The 14624-nt window shown below is 40.0% G+C and overlaps 1 protein-coding gene across 7 annotated transcripts in view; it reads right to left on the bottom strand.

Annotated features, from left to right (window-relative positions):
- Window positions 1–8479, bottom strand: part of smoc1 (SPARC related modular calcium binding 1) — a 50215-nt gene extending 41736 nt beyond the window's left edge. For all 7 annotated transcript variants that reach the window (XM_018695531.2, XM_018695533.2, XM_018695528.2 and 4 more), the window contains exon 1: window positions 8081–8479. In XM_018695531.2, coding sequence (XP_018551047.1) covers window positions 8081–8182 — 102 coding nt within the window. In that variant the 5' untranslated portion in view covers window positions 8183–8479. The remainder of the gene's footprint in view (window positions 1–8080) is intronic.
- Window positions 8480–14624: the final 6145 nt, after the last annotated feature.

Here is a 14624-nt window from a genome sequence, read left to right as displayed (position 1 = left end):
GATATAGCTGTTGTCTGAGTGTTGAAGACTGCCATAAAGAGTTAACTCTGATGTTTACAGCATTAGTGAAACACTTGGAAAGTTTTAAGATTTATATGCTGAAAAAACACTGTCGGTATTTTTCTGTGTGGTCTAATGTAAAACTGGTGGAAGAACAATAAAGGCCGCAATATGGTCGTTATTATAAAGTGAAATGGTCCAAAATTTGCCATTGATTCTCCTGATTAAAACAACATTTAGTTGGAGAAGCCCACTGCAGTGACAACCCTTTCCACTTTGTCCTAACAAGGGTCGACTTAAGCTTTTACCCTAAGTTGATATCACAAAGAGTGGTTTAATCAGATCCTGTGTAGTGGAAAAAAAGTCTGTTCTGTTTAACTAACGGGAACATGCACCTTGACATGAATGACATCACTGCTTCTACGGAAAAGGCTTTTGCATGCACAGATGGAGATTCATTACAGGTCGGACTACATCAATGTGTGTGCGAGACATGGAGACAGGGCTCTGTGTGCCAGCTCCACGCTAACGTGTGATGGTCTCATTATCCCCTTTGGGCTCAACAGCAACAAACAATGCAACAACACCAACACATACATAAATATATACATATATGGCCGTCTAAAGCAACCCTGTGTCATTAATCACCAGGCGTTTTTGGCATACCTACTAGCCAACAAGTGGATTAGTCAAATAGAGGAAAAGGAGGATAAAAGTGAGCCAACAAAAGAGGTAACAGGCCAATGAAAGTTGTCCACCAAAGTCAGGGCTAATTGTGTGCTTTTAACGGGCCAAGGTAATCACTTTTGTCCGATAATTAGCATTTAGTTTTCAGGAAATCTATAAAGCGAATGCCATCCCTCATGCTGTTTCAATTAACACACTTTACTTAACCGTGTTATAAAAAAGAAAAAAAAGTGGAGAAAATGAAAAGGAATGTATTAAAAGTTGTGCCCTTCTTCTCCTCCCACATATTCCTTTTAAATTTCTAATGGGGTTTTGTCTTGAAAAAGAAACCTGTAATTTAAGATTTTCAAAGTAACCCTTTAAAACCCTTAAAACCCAGTTCTAGTCTGTTGTGAAATGGCAAGCTTTCACAAAGAAGATGCAAAGTGTGTGTGCGACTCGCAGCAGGAGGGTGGGGATTGGGTTTAAAGCATTAACTTGTAGTCCCCTACACCACAATTTCTTTTAATTTGACCTCTTACTGTAATTACTGTCATGTTTCAGTGGGTAAAGTTTTGGTGAAGTAGTTGTTAGAGGTGATGTGGAGAAAGTGCAAAGTGATGAAGCCAGAAGGATAGAGACTTGAACACTGACATTCAAAGTAATAACCCTTTGTTTTCTTTCATCTCTACCACTGGGCTGAATCTACAAAGAAATAAAGGGCTGCAAAGATCTGAGTTTCCCCTTCAAAAAGTTAGATTTCTGTCTGTCTGTAACTTAAATGAAGTTTCTGGCCGTCTGGTGTCGACTAAATCTAAATGCTCAAAGTGTGGGAACGTGCACAGCTAAAGCAGTAAATACAGCTGTTACCGTGAGTTAAACCAACTGACAACACTGTCAGCAGCCCAACAGGACAGACACTCTGCAGTGCATTAGGATTCGATAATTTTGCACAGCCAAACACAGCTCACCCAGATACTAGCTTTTTACCGAGTCTCATTAAGTTTTAAGATACAGCTAATTTAGTAGCATATTTACATGTCCAGCAGACACAGAGCAACAATAGCATTCATTTGAAGCTGTGCTTGTGTCCAGCTGATGAATATGTCTAATATTCATTGTCCTTTTACCTCTCTACCAACTCCTAATATCTGTCTCTACTGATACCACTATGTTCACCAGCTAGTTGTTAGCTGTGTCTGTGTTTGGTGCTGAGCAGGTAGCATCTATCCACTGTGTCTGGAAACAGTGCTGAGCATTGAGACTGAACCAAAACAGTAAAGTTGTGGGTCATAAAGTTAAAACAGTGAGACTCTAACACTTTGTGTAAAGCTGAGAGGAACTGCAGAATTAGGTAATCAATTTCTGTGGCCTCTTTCACATTACACATAGTCACTTGATGGACTGTTATCATGGTTATAAACTCCAGCAGATTTAGTACAGCCGATTAAGAGTTGATGAAAAACATTTTCTTACTACATTGAAATCAGATTTCCTCTTTAGATGATGGTCAGGAAATTTAAACACAAGATTAATGAGAAAAATGACTTCCCTATTTCCCTTTTTGAAGTGGTGTAAAGTAATCAAAATAAAAGTGTTATTAAGGGGGAGGAGGAGGGGTATTCTTCCTTTTCGGAAATGGCTGTAAATCTGATTAACAACATTCCTTGTTTGTCACTAATGCCACATCCTGGCTACAGAACAGTCAGCTGTCTCTGCTGTTCCCAGGAAGTGAGGAAGTGTGTGTGTGTCTGTGTGTGTCCATCACACATTACAATAGATTCCACGCCACCATTGCATACTTAAGCTGCGACCACACACTCGCCCATATCAAAGGAAATGATTAAATAATGTGGCAGAGCAGAGGCTAATCTGCTGAGCTGGTTTGATAGGAAAGAGGAAGTGTTTCTGCCGTCATGATAATCTGAGGGATTACAGAGAGCCATAACTCTTTCAACAGGCTCCTCTCAAACAAGAGCCTGCGTATGTCACTGACACACTGAATTTACATAAAGCAAGTTCCCATATTGCACTGGACATTTACGTAAATGCAAAGGCACCCCATAAACCATGACTATCAGGAAGATCTGCAGCGGAAAAGGAAGGTTGAGTGAAGTAGCGATGATCCATGCGTACAGCTCCCCAGCCTGAAATCCCAGAGCTGGACTTTGACTGCATTTAATTACACTGATTAGAAAGCCCCACAATTGAGCATGAAATACGTTTGCTGATCACGCGGTCATCAGAGGGAATCAACATATGTAAGCAATTTGATTGGTTGCCTGTGGAGTCACCCACAGCCATCTGCCAGTGTCCTGTGAGATATAAGTGGAGCCTAGGTGTCTACTCATGTAAGGCCTTGGCTTGTGAACCTTTGTGTTTCAGACTAGAGTTGTTGACATTTAATGGATTCAGCAGTTATCCTGGGGGGTTTTAAGTTGTTGTTAGTGTCCCTTATTCCCCTCACCTTGTCTCATTTATTCTACTTCAGTTAGAAATTTCCAACATTTCCCAGAAAAGCCATTAACAACCACAACAGATTTTTTTTTGCATTTCGTTTCATATGATTTATGATCATGTAATCTCCATGTGCATGCACAATACTGTATAATCTATTAAGCTGGTGGTGAAGGACATTCATGATCCCCAGAGGAAGAATCCTTTTGAATTTTATTTCCATCTTCAATTCAATAGAGCCAGTCTGAGTGAAAAAGTTCTAAAAACAGCACAATCATGCATATGTATGTTGTCGTATCAGTATGCAAAATCACACCACTGTACAACAAAAGAATCCAAAACCTCAGGCTTCATCACCAATAACTGTTTTTATGGGTTTAGTTCCTAATCAGAAACTGCTGCTGTCAGGAAAAGTCAGGACAAAGTTAATCTAAAAGGCTTGTATTTCATGACTCTTCACAGAGGACAGTGATGCCAAACTATGACCTTACAGCTTTGCCAAGAATGTTTTTCCCTATAAAGACTAAATGGAGAAATGTGCACTACACATCTGTGTGATTATGGTCACCAGCTCTTCTTCTACACATCAGTGGCTTGATGGTTAAATGGACAGACCTATCTCCACCCATTTCATGCCAATGTCCAACAAAGAATATGAATATTCAATACGGAAACTATAGCAGCAGTTTCTCTTATTCTTTTAACTGAGTATGTAGATTCTAATGTACATTATAATTCAGTGTGCATGCATACAAAATCAGTAATTCTGCTTTCACTTACAGTAAGGTGATTGTTGCCAAAGTACTGTACTCAGCTTTTTTTTGGAAAGGTACTGATTATGAAGAAGCCTACATATTATATTATCATGATAAAATCAGAAGAATATCCCCTTTAAGTTTGGTTTGAACCTCTTTTCTCTCTTATTGAGGCAAGATGGTTTGTTGGCTGCTGGCCTTTTCACATTGACTACATGTAGCTATAACTCAGAATATCCTCACTTTACTTCTTTGTATATTAAAATTGTTCTGGAGAACTCTCATTTGAGCAGCTGTCCCAGATACTGACAAGCACATTTCCAGCACATTGCAGGAATGGTTAGGATTCCTTGAAAGTCAAGTCCATTTGTTACATTTCTTCATCATCAGCCTGTTGATGGCAGATTGACAGCCCTGCTGAGATGGCAGATTTGTAAAATCCGTCAGATGGAGGCATTGCTATAACAAAATCATTGATATAGCGCTGATGAAATCTCTGGTCTGTTGAAATAACAGAGCAAAAAAGGGGAACTTCACCAGGTTACTCGTCAGTTGGGGATTACTCAGCCTGTAAAAAAGCTGTGTAATGTCTTTTGTAGCTTTGTCTCTTATGATGAGTGGTGAAACATATCTACAACCAAGTCCAGTTGCCCTCGATTCAACTCCTCTTGGATAACCATGACAGAACCACAACCAGTCAGCCCTCTTGATGTCATTTAGTTCACCTCAACTTGAACTTGGTGACTAAAAATATATAATAGAAAGCCTGCTTTACAACCCGGGACAAAGTTTGAAAGACACAGCCTTTTACCAGGAAGGGAGGTTTAATTGTAATGATGTTGTTACATTATGGGAATTGGAGAATCCAGATTTTTCAGCCACTGCTGCTTCGGTTTTGACCATTTGAGACACCAAAACTTGATGCAATATTTACTGTATGCCAGTATGGCATACCACTAATATCTGTTTTGATCTTTAAAATCAACCTCAGTATCTTCTGTTTTCATATTTGGATTTTCTCTCTCACTTAACAAAGAGGCCAGTCCCTGCTCTCCATTCCTTTGTGCACTGTAAGCATAGTTAAGAGTCCCTGCCTGGCCATTCAACAATCACCCACAGACACCTGCACCCATACGTTACATGCAGACCTCTCACACCTGCACTGTGGCTGTGATCTACGTCACACCAATAAAAAGGCTTTCCTGCTTTTGAACCAGGGCTCTACTTTCCCAAGCTGAAGGTATGCAGACTTGGCTGCTTCACCACTCTGGCCTGGCTGTTTATGTTTGTTTTTCAATGGGTTTATGAGTCTTCACTGATGCTGTCTCCAAAGTATGCAGGTTGACCGCTCATCTCATCCCATCCCTGGCACCAACAGGTTGATTTGATGAAGGGGGATTAAGGATAGATGGGTAAGCGTCGATGGCATTCTTATTTGCTAACCCTAATTTCTAAACACATCCCCCCTGGGACACGGTTTTTGTAGTGGAAAAAAAGTTAGAGGAAGAGAGACTTTGCCTGTCTGTCCACCACCTGCCTTATTGGATGGATCACTTCTGGTACCATGGACCAGAAAACCTGCAAAATTTCTTGTTGCAGTCATAAGAGGAGCAATTAGATGTGAACTTTAATCCTCTTAGACTGTAAAGAAAGAAAAAATTTGCATCCAGATTCATAGGATCAAGTTTTTCGATGAGATCTTGTTTTTCTTTGGTGCCTTTGAATCTAAGTAAGTAATTCAGGCACATTATACAGAGGCAGTGTTGCACATCTATTACTGGAAAATGTGTGATCACCATCCTTAACCATCATCACATATCCTTATCATCTGAGTGGTGCTGTCCTCCCACTAGCTGATGAACAAGTTACTAAAACAATAAGGGAGACATCAAAGTTGAACTCTGAACAATGAGGACAGAGAGGGAAAGACAGAACTGCACAAACTGCAACAATCACAAGACAAAAATGTTTGAATTGTCTAAAGCTTTGTTAGTCTCCCAATTACTTGTATTCCCCAGCTCTGAGAAATGTTGGACGTGTGCACCTATTGCATCATCGAGCCTCTGGGGAAATGAGAAAGGAGCAGTGCTATGCAGTGAAGTTAGCTCAGGCTTTCACCCCTGATATCAACGTGGAAAGTGGGGGTGTGAATTCTGGTATTACAGCAGCTGTGAGCAATGTTAAAAGCATCTAGTGTGGTGTGAGTGGGGGTGTGAAGCAGGCAGAGTGTGACTCTTCCTCCTCAAGGCCTAATCCAGGCAAAGAGGAGGATGAAGTGGATGCAGACAGTTTAATTTGATGGGGATGAAGTTGATAGAGATGCTGTGATTGTTCACTGAGCCTTGGACAACTTTTCAGCATTTGATTGCTACTCTAGTGAAAAGCTTTTGTCTGTAAAGTGATATGTTTTTAGGACTAAAAAGCCTTGTTTTCAGATTGACCACCCTGTATTTGGAGTTTATCCAATGTGGTTCTGAAAGGGTTTCCTAAGGCAGAAGGTGATAGAGTTTCTCAGCCTGCAGAGGAGCATGAAATCCTTAAACAGGGAGAAATTTGAACAGGAAGAAAGAAGGAAAATTTTCACAACAGCAAGACATCTCTTAATGAAAAGTCCAGTAAATCACATTTCACATGTCTTTCTTCTGATTTCCCACACATCCTAGCACTTGTGTTGTGTTGTATTACCACAGATCTGCCACCTGAATTGGCAACACCAGATGCACTTGCATGGCAGTGAAACCACACACTCCACTTGGATCTACTTATAATTTGCCCAGGAGGAAAACAATTAAAGCAAGTAACAAAAGACTTGATTACGCAAAGTATAAATTCCCCGTGATTCTTTCCATAAAAAACTCTTGACCACAGTGTCTTCTGTAGGGGTGGGGGTGGAGCGGGTTCAAAGACATTGTGAAATAGTTCCAGTATGTGAGAGGGCATTACATATCCCCCCCCCCCCCCCCCAAAAAAAAAAAAAAAAAACATCTTCCCCCCTCTGACCACAAATATTACACTACATCTGTGAACTGAAACAATGCTGTTCTCCTCGGCTTCACATCACTTCCTTCCCCCTCAGCCTGGACAGTGCCGTGGGTAGTTAAAAAAAAAAAAGGCTTCGAACAAGAGAGGGAACAAATAAAGCAGTGTGTGTGAGAGGGGAGAGAGTTTTAAAAAGAGAGAGAGATGGAGAGACAAAGATCTGTCCTAGAAAAGAAGAGGGGACTAGAGCAGGGATGCTGTGGTGAAGGAAATGCATGGTAGATACTGGTCAGTGGTCACAGTCATTTATAGTCCATTTATCACGTCTTATCCTCTGATCAGAAATGAAATCTGTGCAGCCAAAAGTTAAGAGAGTGGATCTAGATGGGTTGTATCTAACCCACCTGGAGAGGGACAGAGATCTGGCCTTGAGTTTCTGGCTCTTACTTTTAATGAAGTATTTTCTGGCCTAGAGGCGTCTCTAATGACTCAGTGAGATCAGATGAAAATTGTTGGAGCAGGTCAGTAACGACAAAACAGCCAAAATGTCACAGAGTAACTGATAGTATTCATGCACAGAGGCAGCTTCTAAAATAAACCTCGAAAAGTCCTTAAATGTTTGATAGTCACGGTTTTCAGTTTCATGAAATGTACAACCTGCATTACAAATTTTACTGATCATTCATTTCTTATTGCAGCAGAAGGGTGTCTTTACTTGACAATATAATCAGCAATAAATAAGTCGTTTAATTTGTGCATAGGCCGAATATGTTTATGTCCCAACCCCAACAACATGTTATGTTTGAGTCCTTGAATTTACGTTTGGAAAGTCCTTGAATCTTACACCAGTTGTTGACTTTATTGATTTCATTTCAATCACCGATTAAGGTTCTCCTATACTCTCTGTTTTACACCTGGTCTGGACAAAAACGCCGTCATGGATAGTCTCATGAACTGCATAATACACTACAGCACATATATCCAGTAGTGTTTATATCATATCCACGGATTTCTGCACTTTCTCTCACAGGAGGATTGCAGTCTTGAAAGTCTAAATCATGCCGTCAAAAAACAGTAATAGCTGATAGATTTGAAAGGTTAGATGAGGCGCTGATCTGTGCGGTCTGATAGGCTATTACTCTTGTAATTAACCCCAGGGTTATTCTAAATCTGAACAATGTGAGGACTGTTTAGACATAGCGGACACACAGGTATGTACTCACCCGTGAACTAGACCTCTGTGCGGAGACTTGAGGCAGGTAACAGAGAAGCAGAGGCGCCAAAAAGTGAGAAAAGGTGAAGATAAGAAAACTTGACAATAACATAATTGAGCGTCGGTGAGCGCGGAGCAGGCAGCGGCAGGTAAGGCTGAGCGCTCAGTGTCCCTCTGTCACACTGATGATCAACAGGTCCAAACCGTGACAAAATCAAACGCTCCTTCACTCTCTCCACTCTGTTTCCCTGTTAGTGATCTTCCTTTGTCTGCTTCTCCAAGAGCTATTCAAAGTGCCGTGCGTGGGTTGAGAAATCATGACTTGGCGGTGACCATTGTGGCAGTTTTTTTATCCACTGCGGGAGGATCAGCTGTTCATCGCGGCTTCCACAGGTTGAGTCGCGCCTGTATCCATTGCAACTTCATTTAAAAGCAAAGGAGGGAGCCGCAGCGCCGACTGACACTTCAGCTGACCAATAGCAGTCGAGGCTGAGCGTCAAAGTCACGCCCACCTTAAACTGGTCCAAGATTAACTCTCCACAGAGGAGAGAAAGCTGCTGTGGTCAGTTAAGAGAGAGAGGAGCAGGAGACTCAGCAGCTGCAGGGACACTCAGTGTATTATCATCAGTCTTTGAGAGCGGGGACAATGGCCAAGCAATTGTGAGGTCAAATTTTAGGTTCTCATCCCCATTCAGAGACATATAATGCTCTATAATAGGCTAGTATCCTGCTGCCGTGACATTTAGCCTGTGTACTTGGGGTACAATGGAAAACATCTATTGAGTAAAGTCAATAGCTGTCACAAGCACTGCAGGGGGTCAGCCTCTGTTTGTAGATTTCTCTCTCTCTCTCTCTCTCTCTCTCTCTCTCTCTCTGTGTGTGTGTGTGTGTGTAGGGTAGGTTAGGATGAGGATTCAGTGGTTGACTGTGTAAAAACAGCTGGCTGTAACACTTTATCTGTAATTACTGTTAATAATTGAATTAATTTTTAGGAGTAATCCTTATTATCTGCAAGAGTAAGACTGCTGATCATTATGAGGAGCCCAGTGCAGAAATATTCCTGTTGTCCTTAACAGTCCTTGACAGTAGTTTAGTTTTAGTATTTGAAAGTGAACAGGTTGCAGTTTTAAAATGATTAAACGCACAAACTCATTAGTAAAAATACTTTCACACTTGATAGCTGCATATTACCTTATACAGTCAGTGTGTTTTCAGATTTTCCAAATAGTCTCTGAAGCTTATGCTCTATAATAAATATAAGTATGACTGGGTAATGAGGCTGAAATAAGTACGTTTACTCAAGTACTTTACTTAAGTATAAATGTGATGTACTTGTAGATGAGGTTTTCATGCGAACACTTCCACCTGGCTGCATTTCAGGAGAAAATATTGTAACTTTTATTCTTCTTACTGTTTTATTACATTTAATTAAATCACCAACATTATATAGAATAAATTAAATGAGCTCCACCTCTCCCAAATACAACAGTAAAATGCTAAATTCACATTAATACATCAGAAATAACAATGCAATAATTGGCCATAATCTATAATACTACTATCAGTGACATGGGAACCATTTTCTGCATTATTGGAACTTTTGTTACTTTATATACATTTTGCTAATAATATTTATATACTTTTCAATAGAGTGCTTTTACTTGTAATGAAATATTTTTATATCACAGTATTGCCACCTTTTCTTAAGGCTCTGAACACTTCTCACCACTGATTGTGTTGCATTAATGTCCAGCCTTCCTTAAAAGCACACTAAATGAACTCATAAAACTGGTCTCACACTGTAGTCATACGAACTCTCAACTTCTGGCTCCCACGTCCTCTCTCCCTCTGTGCTCTCTCTTTCTCCATCTTTTTCCCTTTCATATAAATTGTGTGGCCCCATTGAGAGCGAGTTAAAAAGAAGGAGGAGAGACCGGAGAGGGTGAGTGAGGGAGGCAGAGTGTTTAGTGCAGGTGTCCAGCTTCAGTTCAGCAACCCCTCAATCCACAGAAACTGGGCTTTTAAGAGCTGAAAAGGGCCATCCGGTCACCCTTTGCTGGAATGGGTAACACCCCCCTCCCTCCACCCAAAATCCTTTTTTCTCAGTCTTTGTGCCCATAGATATTTTTTAATTGTTAGCTATGGCAGTTCAGCGGCTTTTTGAGTGCCTCAGTGAAGAGCCTTGTAATTAGAGCTATTGAGCTGCTGGAATTGGCACAATTAGGGTCAGCATTAATGATTTCTGTGTGCACCAGGCGGTTTCAGTAAAGGCCTATTTTCTCAGAAAGGATGGAGAGAATTCAAGAGGAGGGTCAAGCCAAATTGGAGAGAAGAGAAAGGAGAAGGGCCAGTTGGACATAAAGAGAGAAAAATTGAGGCCTAAACAAACTGGAGACAGTGAATTATCAGGATTCTTCTTTATTAGACCACTGTAGAGACTCAGCAAAGAATCTGTGTAGTATCATTATCAGAGCTGTGAGAGGTGGGATGCGCCTCCCTTCGGTGCTGTTTCTCAGCCCGGGTGCTTCGTCTCCCCCTCCTGTTCTCGTCTCTGTGCCAGCCAGTCCACTCAGGTCCCGGTGTGAGTGGAGAAATGCTGTGGGAGGTGAGGATGAGGAGCAGAGAGGGGGAACAGGAGTGTCTCTTGGAATGTTAACGAGATCAGTTAATATCTGCTCTTCCCTCTCGCTTCAACCCTCCACCCCTAACAAAGACAAAGTTTTCTGGGGTGTAAAGCTGTTGTAGGGAAAGCATGGCTCGACACTTTAATTCTGTTGTCATTTGGCCAAGCATGAAAGAAAACCTCTGACAACAAAAACAAAGAAGGAATGAATGGGCATGCTGAAAGGAAATGTACTTCCCAATTACTGCAGCAGCCCTTCCAAAGATGCCCCAGCCGCTGTCCCCCCGTCGGCTTACACCAACTACATATGGCCGAAAATTAGCAGGTGTCTGTAGACACAGAAACAGACGTAGCCGGACAGAGGCCACCCAGAGATCTGACAGTCGGGGGGGGGGTTTAGCGCAGATGTTCAACCATGATGTCACATGTACGAAAAGTACAATTTAGACACACACACAGAGTTCAGATGTGGTATGCTGCATGTTGTGGGTGATAGTAGAGGTACAAACTAGTTAGCTCTCCCATTATTTTTACTGTTACTCACACTTTATATTTAATTTACTATATTAATTTCAAAATAAAAGCTGCATGTATGTTTTTCCAGAGTTAATCATGCATTTAAAAAAAGAAATTTTCTTTCTTGTTCACTACATTTATTTTACTATAGTTAGTTACTGTGATAACTGTCTTTAAACATATTTAACACAGAGTAATGAACTCACATTTATGTATGATTTTGGATCAACAGGTAATAATGTATTGATAATTGTCCTTTATATATTTCTTTTATTTCCTCTAGGTGTCACCACTTCATCCATGATTGCAGGGAGCCCTGGTACAATAAAGAAATTCATTAAGACAGAGAGACCTCCAGGTAAGGTCATTTAGAAACAGCATTGCATGAACTGTCCAACAGAAAGCACTAACATTAACACTAACATTGTATATGTTGTATATGTACAGTAATCAGTAATTTTAAGTCTGTATAGCTAATAATTTGTCCAAAAAAGGCTTAATTCATTAATAAAGTTTATTTACATAATTCACATATGAACATTTTGAGGGAAAGGAAGAATTTAAACATCGGTTGCATCAAGTTACAGCAGCTTTGACTTGGTGATGTTTGATCCATAGACTGTATATAAAGAGGTTTGATGCAGACAACAGGATTTAAACATAGACTGTATAACTGCAGTGGAGATAGGTCACGTGGTTTTGCTTTGCTCCCAAAAACCATCTCATCTGGGAAACCAGATCACCTGACACGCCCCTTCACAGTCTGTACACCATGAGTTATTATTTTATAAACTTAATAATTAAAGACACAGCTCATAACTTCTGGTTTCATTTGTGGCAGCAGCAGGATTTCATCTTGCTTTGATGCCCGTTAAAAAAAAAGTGCAGTGTGTAAACAGAGGCGGCGGACGAGTTTTAGCCTATTAGCTAGCTCCGCTTAGGTAAAGTTTGTACAGCGTGTATGACAGAGGATTATTTAAGTTCCAGTGATAACTTGGAATTATTGGTCAACAAGACAATTACTGTCCAACTAAGTCAGCAACATATGTCAACCTGACACTGAAGGCAGTCGTCTGTGTACGGGGATTTCAACTGTTTTTGTCTTTGCTTCCTGTGGCTGCTATCAAGGTACATCATGGAGACTTGGCAGTTGAGGACACGTTCAAAGTCTGTTTTCAAGGTGAGCAAAATTGAATCAAGCAACAAACATATGCACATACAAAGGCTAGAACACGTTTTAATGTTTTTCAGTTGTGTTTTTCTCCGGGTTGCAAAGTTTATTAAAGGTTTCCTTTAGCTAATAGTTAGCTACAACGCTACATTAGCTGCTAATGCTGCATTAGCTGACAAAGTCATACATAGCATCTTCTGGGGCTGTTGTGGTGTTGGTCGGGTTGTTCAGCCATTGAGCATTTTAAAAATATGCGAATTCATATCATTTTCTGACCACTATCATTATCATATGAAAGTGAAATATGCTCTCTGGTGAAGTGAAAGATACGTCCTGAAGTAATCCCTAATGTCCCAGGCACTGGGAGAAAACTTGAATGTAAAAATGTTGCAGAGTCCTCTTTGTAGATACCTCTGAAGGGAAACTGTACAGTATGTTTTTGACAGGAATGAACTCTGTTCAGCCACTGTTTGCTCATCTGACATCTGTTGACCTGGAAGGCTCCCTCTTCACTGGGCTTAAACTTTATTGAGTGAATATTGTTGGTTCTTCAGGAGGTGATGACAGTCAACTGTAAAATGTTCTGAAACTGAAATTGTTCTCATTAAGCTGTAATGTTGAATATTTCTCTGTGTTTTCATGGTTAAACCATTGATGAGGAATAGGTAGTAGTGTATTGATCATATTCCTTTGTATGTTTCTCTTTGATTTCCTCCAGGTGTCACCACTTCATCCACGACATCGTCCACGATTGCAGAGACATTGTCCATGACTCACAGAGACCTGCGCAAGAATCAGCAGGGACTGGGGTCACCGATTCGATGGCATCGCCTGCAATCAGGGACATAGTCCACAATTGCAGAGTGTCTTCGTATGATGAAGAAGTTCTTTGAGACCAGGACAGAAGTGTCCAGGTAATTCACAAACAGCTTTACATCAAGTGTCCCAACACAGAGCACTGACATTAAATTGTTTCTGTTCAGGATTCAGTATATGAGAAACCTAATAATAGAAGTAATCTGCAATATAAAACTAATGTATAATGTATAAGTAATCTGTATTAACCAAAAGTAAGCTCTAATAGTCAAATTCAAATTCAATTCAGTTTTATTTATATAGTGCAGAACCACAACAAAAGTCATCTCAAGGCACTTTTCATACAGAGCAGGTCTAGACCATACTCTTTAAATAGGTATTACAGAGAGAGACCAACAGTTCCACCATGAGCAAGCACTAGCAACAGTGCAATGAGAAACTTCCTTTTAAGAGGCAGAAATCTCAAACAGAACCGGACTCAGGGTGGGCGGCCATGTGCCTTGACCGGTTGGGGTGGGTGCATAAGAGTATAGCGAGAGAAGAACATAGCATAACACAATCTGTTAATAACGTAGTTCAACAGTACAAGATTTCTATAATTTAGAAGAAATCTGTAATATAAAAGCAATGCAGGAGCAATAGTGATCCAAAATACAAGTAACAATGTCATGTTATAGTAAGACATCAAAAATGTCACAGTATAATAAGGTGTAAAAATGTTTTGTTAAATGCTCTGGCTCAGCAGTAATGTTGAATATTTATCTGTTTTCATTGTTAAACTGTTGATGACAAATAGATAGTAATGTATTGATCATTTTCCTTTGTATGTTTTTCCTTCATTTCCTCCAGCCTGCCACCACTTCGTCTATGATCTCAGAGAGTCTTTGTCTTTGAGACCAGGATAGAGGCCTCCAGGTAATTCACAAACACCTTTACATTAACTGTCCAATACAAAGCACTGACATTAAATTGTTTATGTTCTGTATACTATGACCTTTTTTGACCGTTTTTCATGCCTTACTAAACTATGACATTTTTTGACAACTTTTGACACCATACTATAAAATGACATTTTTTCATGGTTTTTGACGCCATACTATACTATGACATTTTTTCATGGTTTTTGATGTCCTACTGTACTATAATATTTTTTGACAACTTTTGACACCATACTATAAAATGACATTTTTTCATGGTTTTTGACGCCATACTATACTATGACATTTTTTGATTGTTTTTGACACCATACTATAAAATGAAATTTTTTCATGGTTTTTGACACCATACTAAACTATGACATTTTTTCATGGTTTTTGACACCATACTAAACTATGACATTTTTTGACAATTTTTGATGCCATACTTTACTATGGCATTTTTTCATGGTTTTTGACGCTATACTATACTATGACATTTTTTCATGGTTTT

The sequence above is a fragment of the Lates calcarifer genome, linkage group LG19, assembly GCF_001640805.2.
Source record: "Lates calcarifer isolate ASB-BC8 linkage group LG19, TLL_Latcal_v3, whole genome shotgun sequence".
Taxonomy (NCBI): Eukaryota; Metazoa; Chordata; class Actinopteri; family Centropomidae; genus Lates; species Lates calcarifer.
Note: the sequence above shows the minus strand (reverse complement) of the source record. Positions and strands in the feature narration are given on the sequence as shown.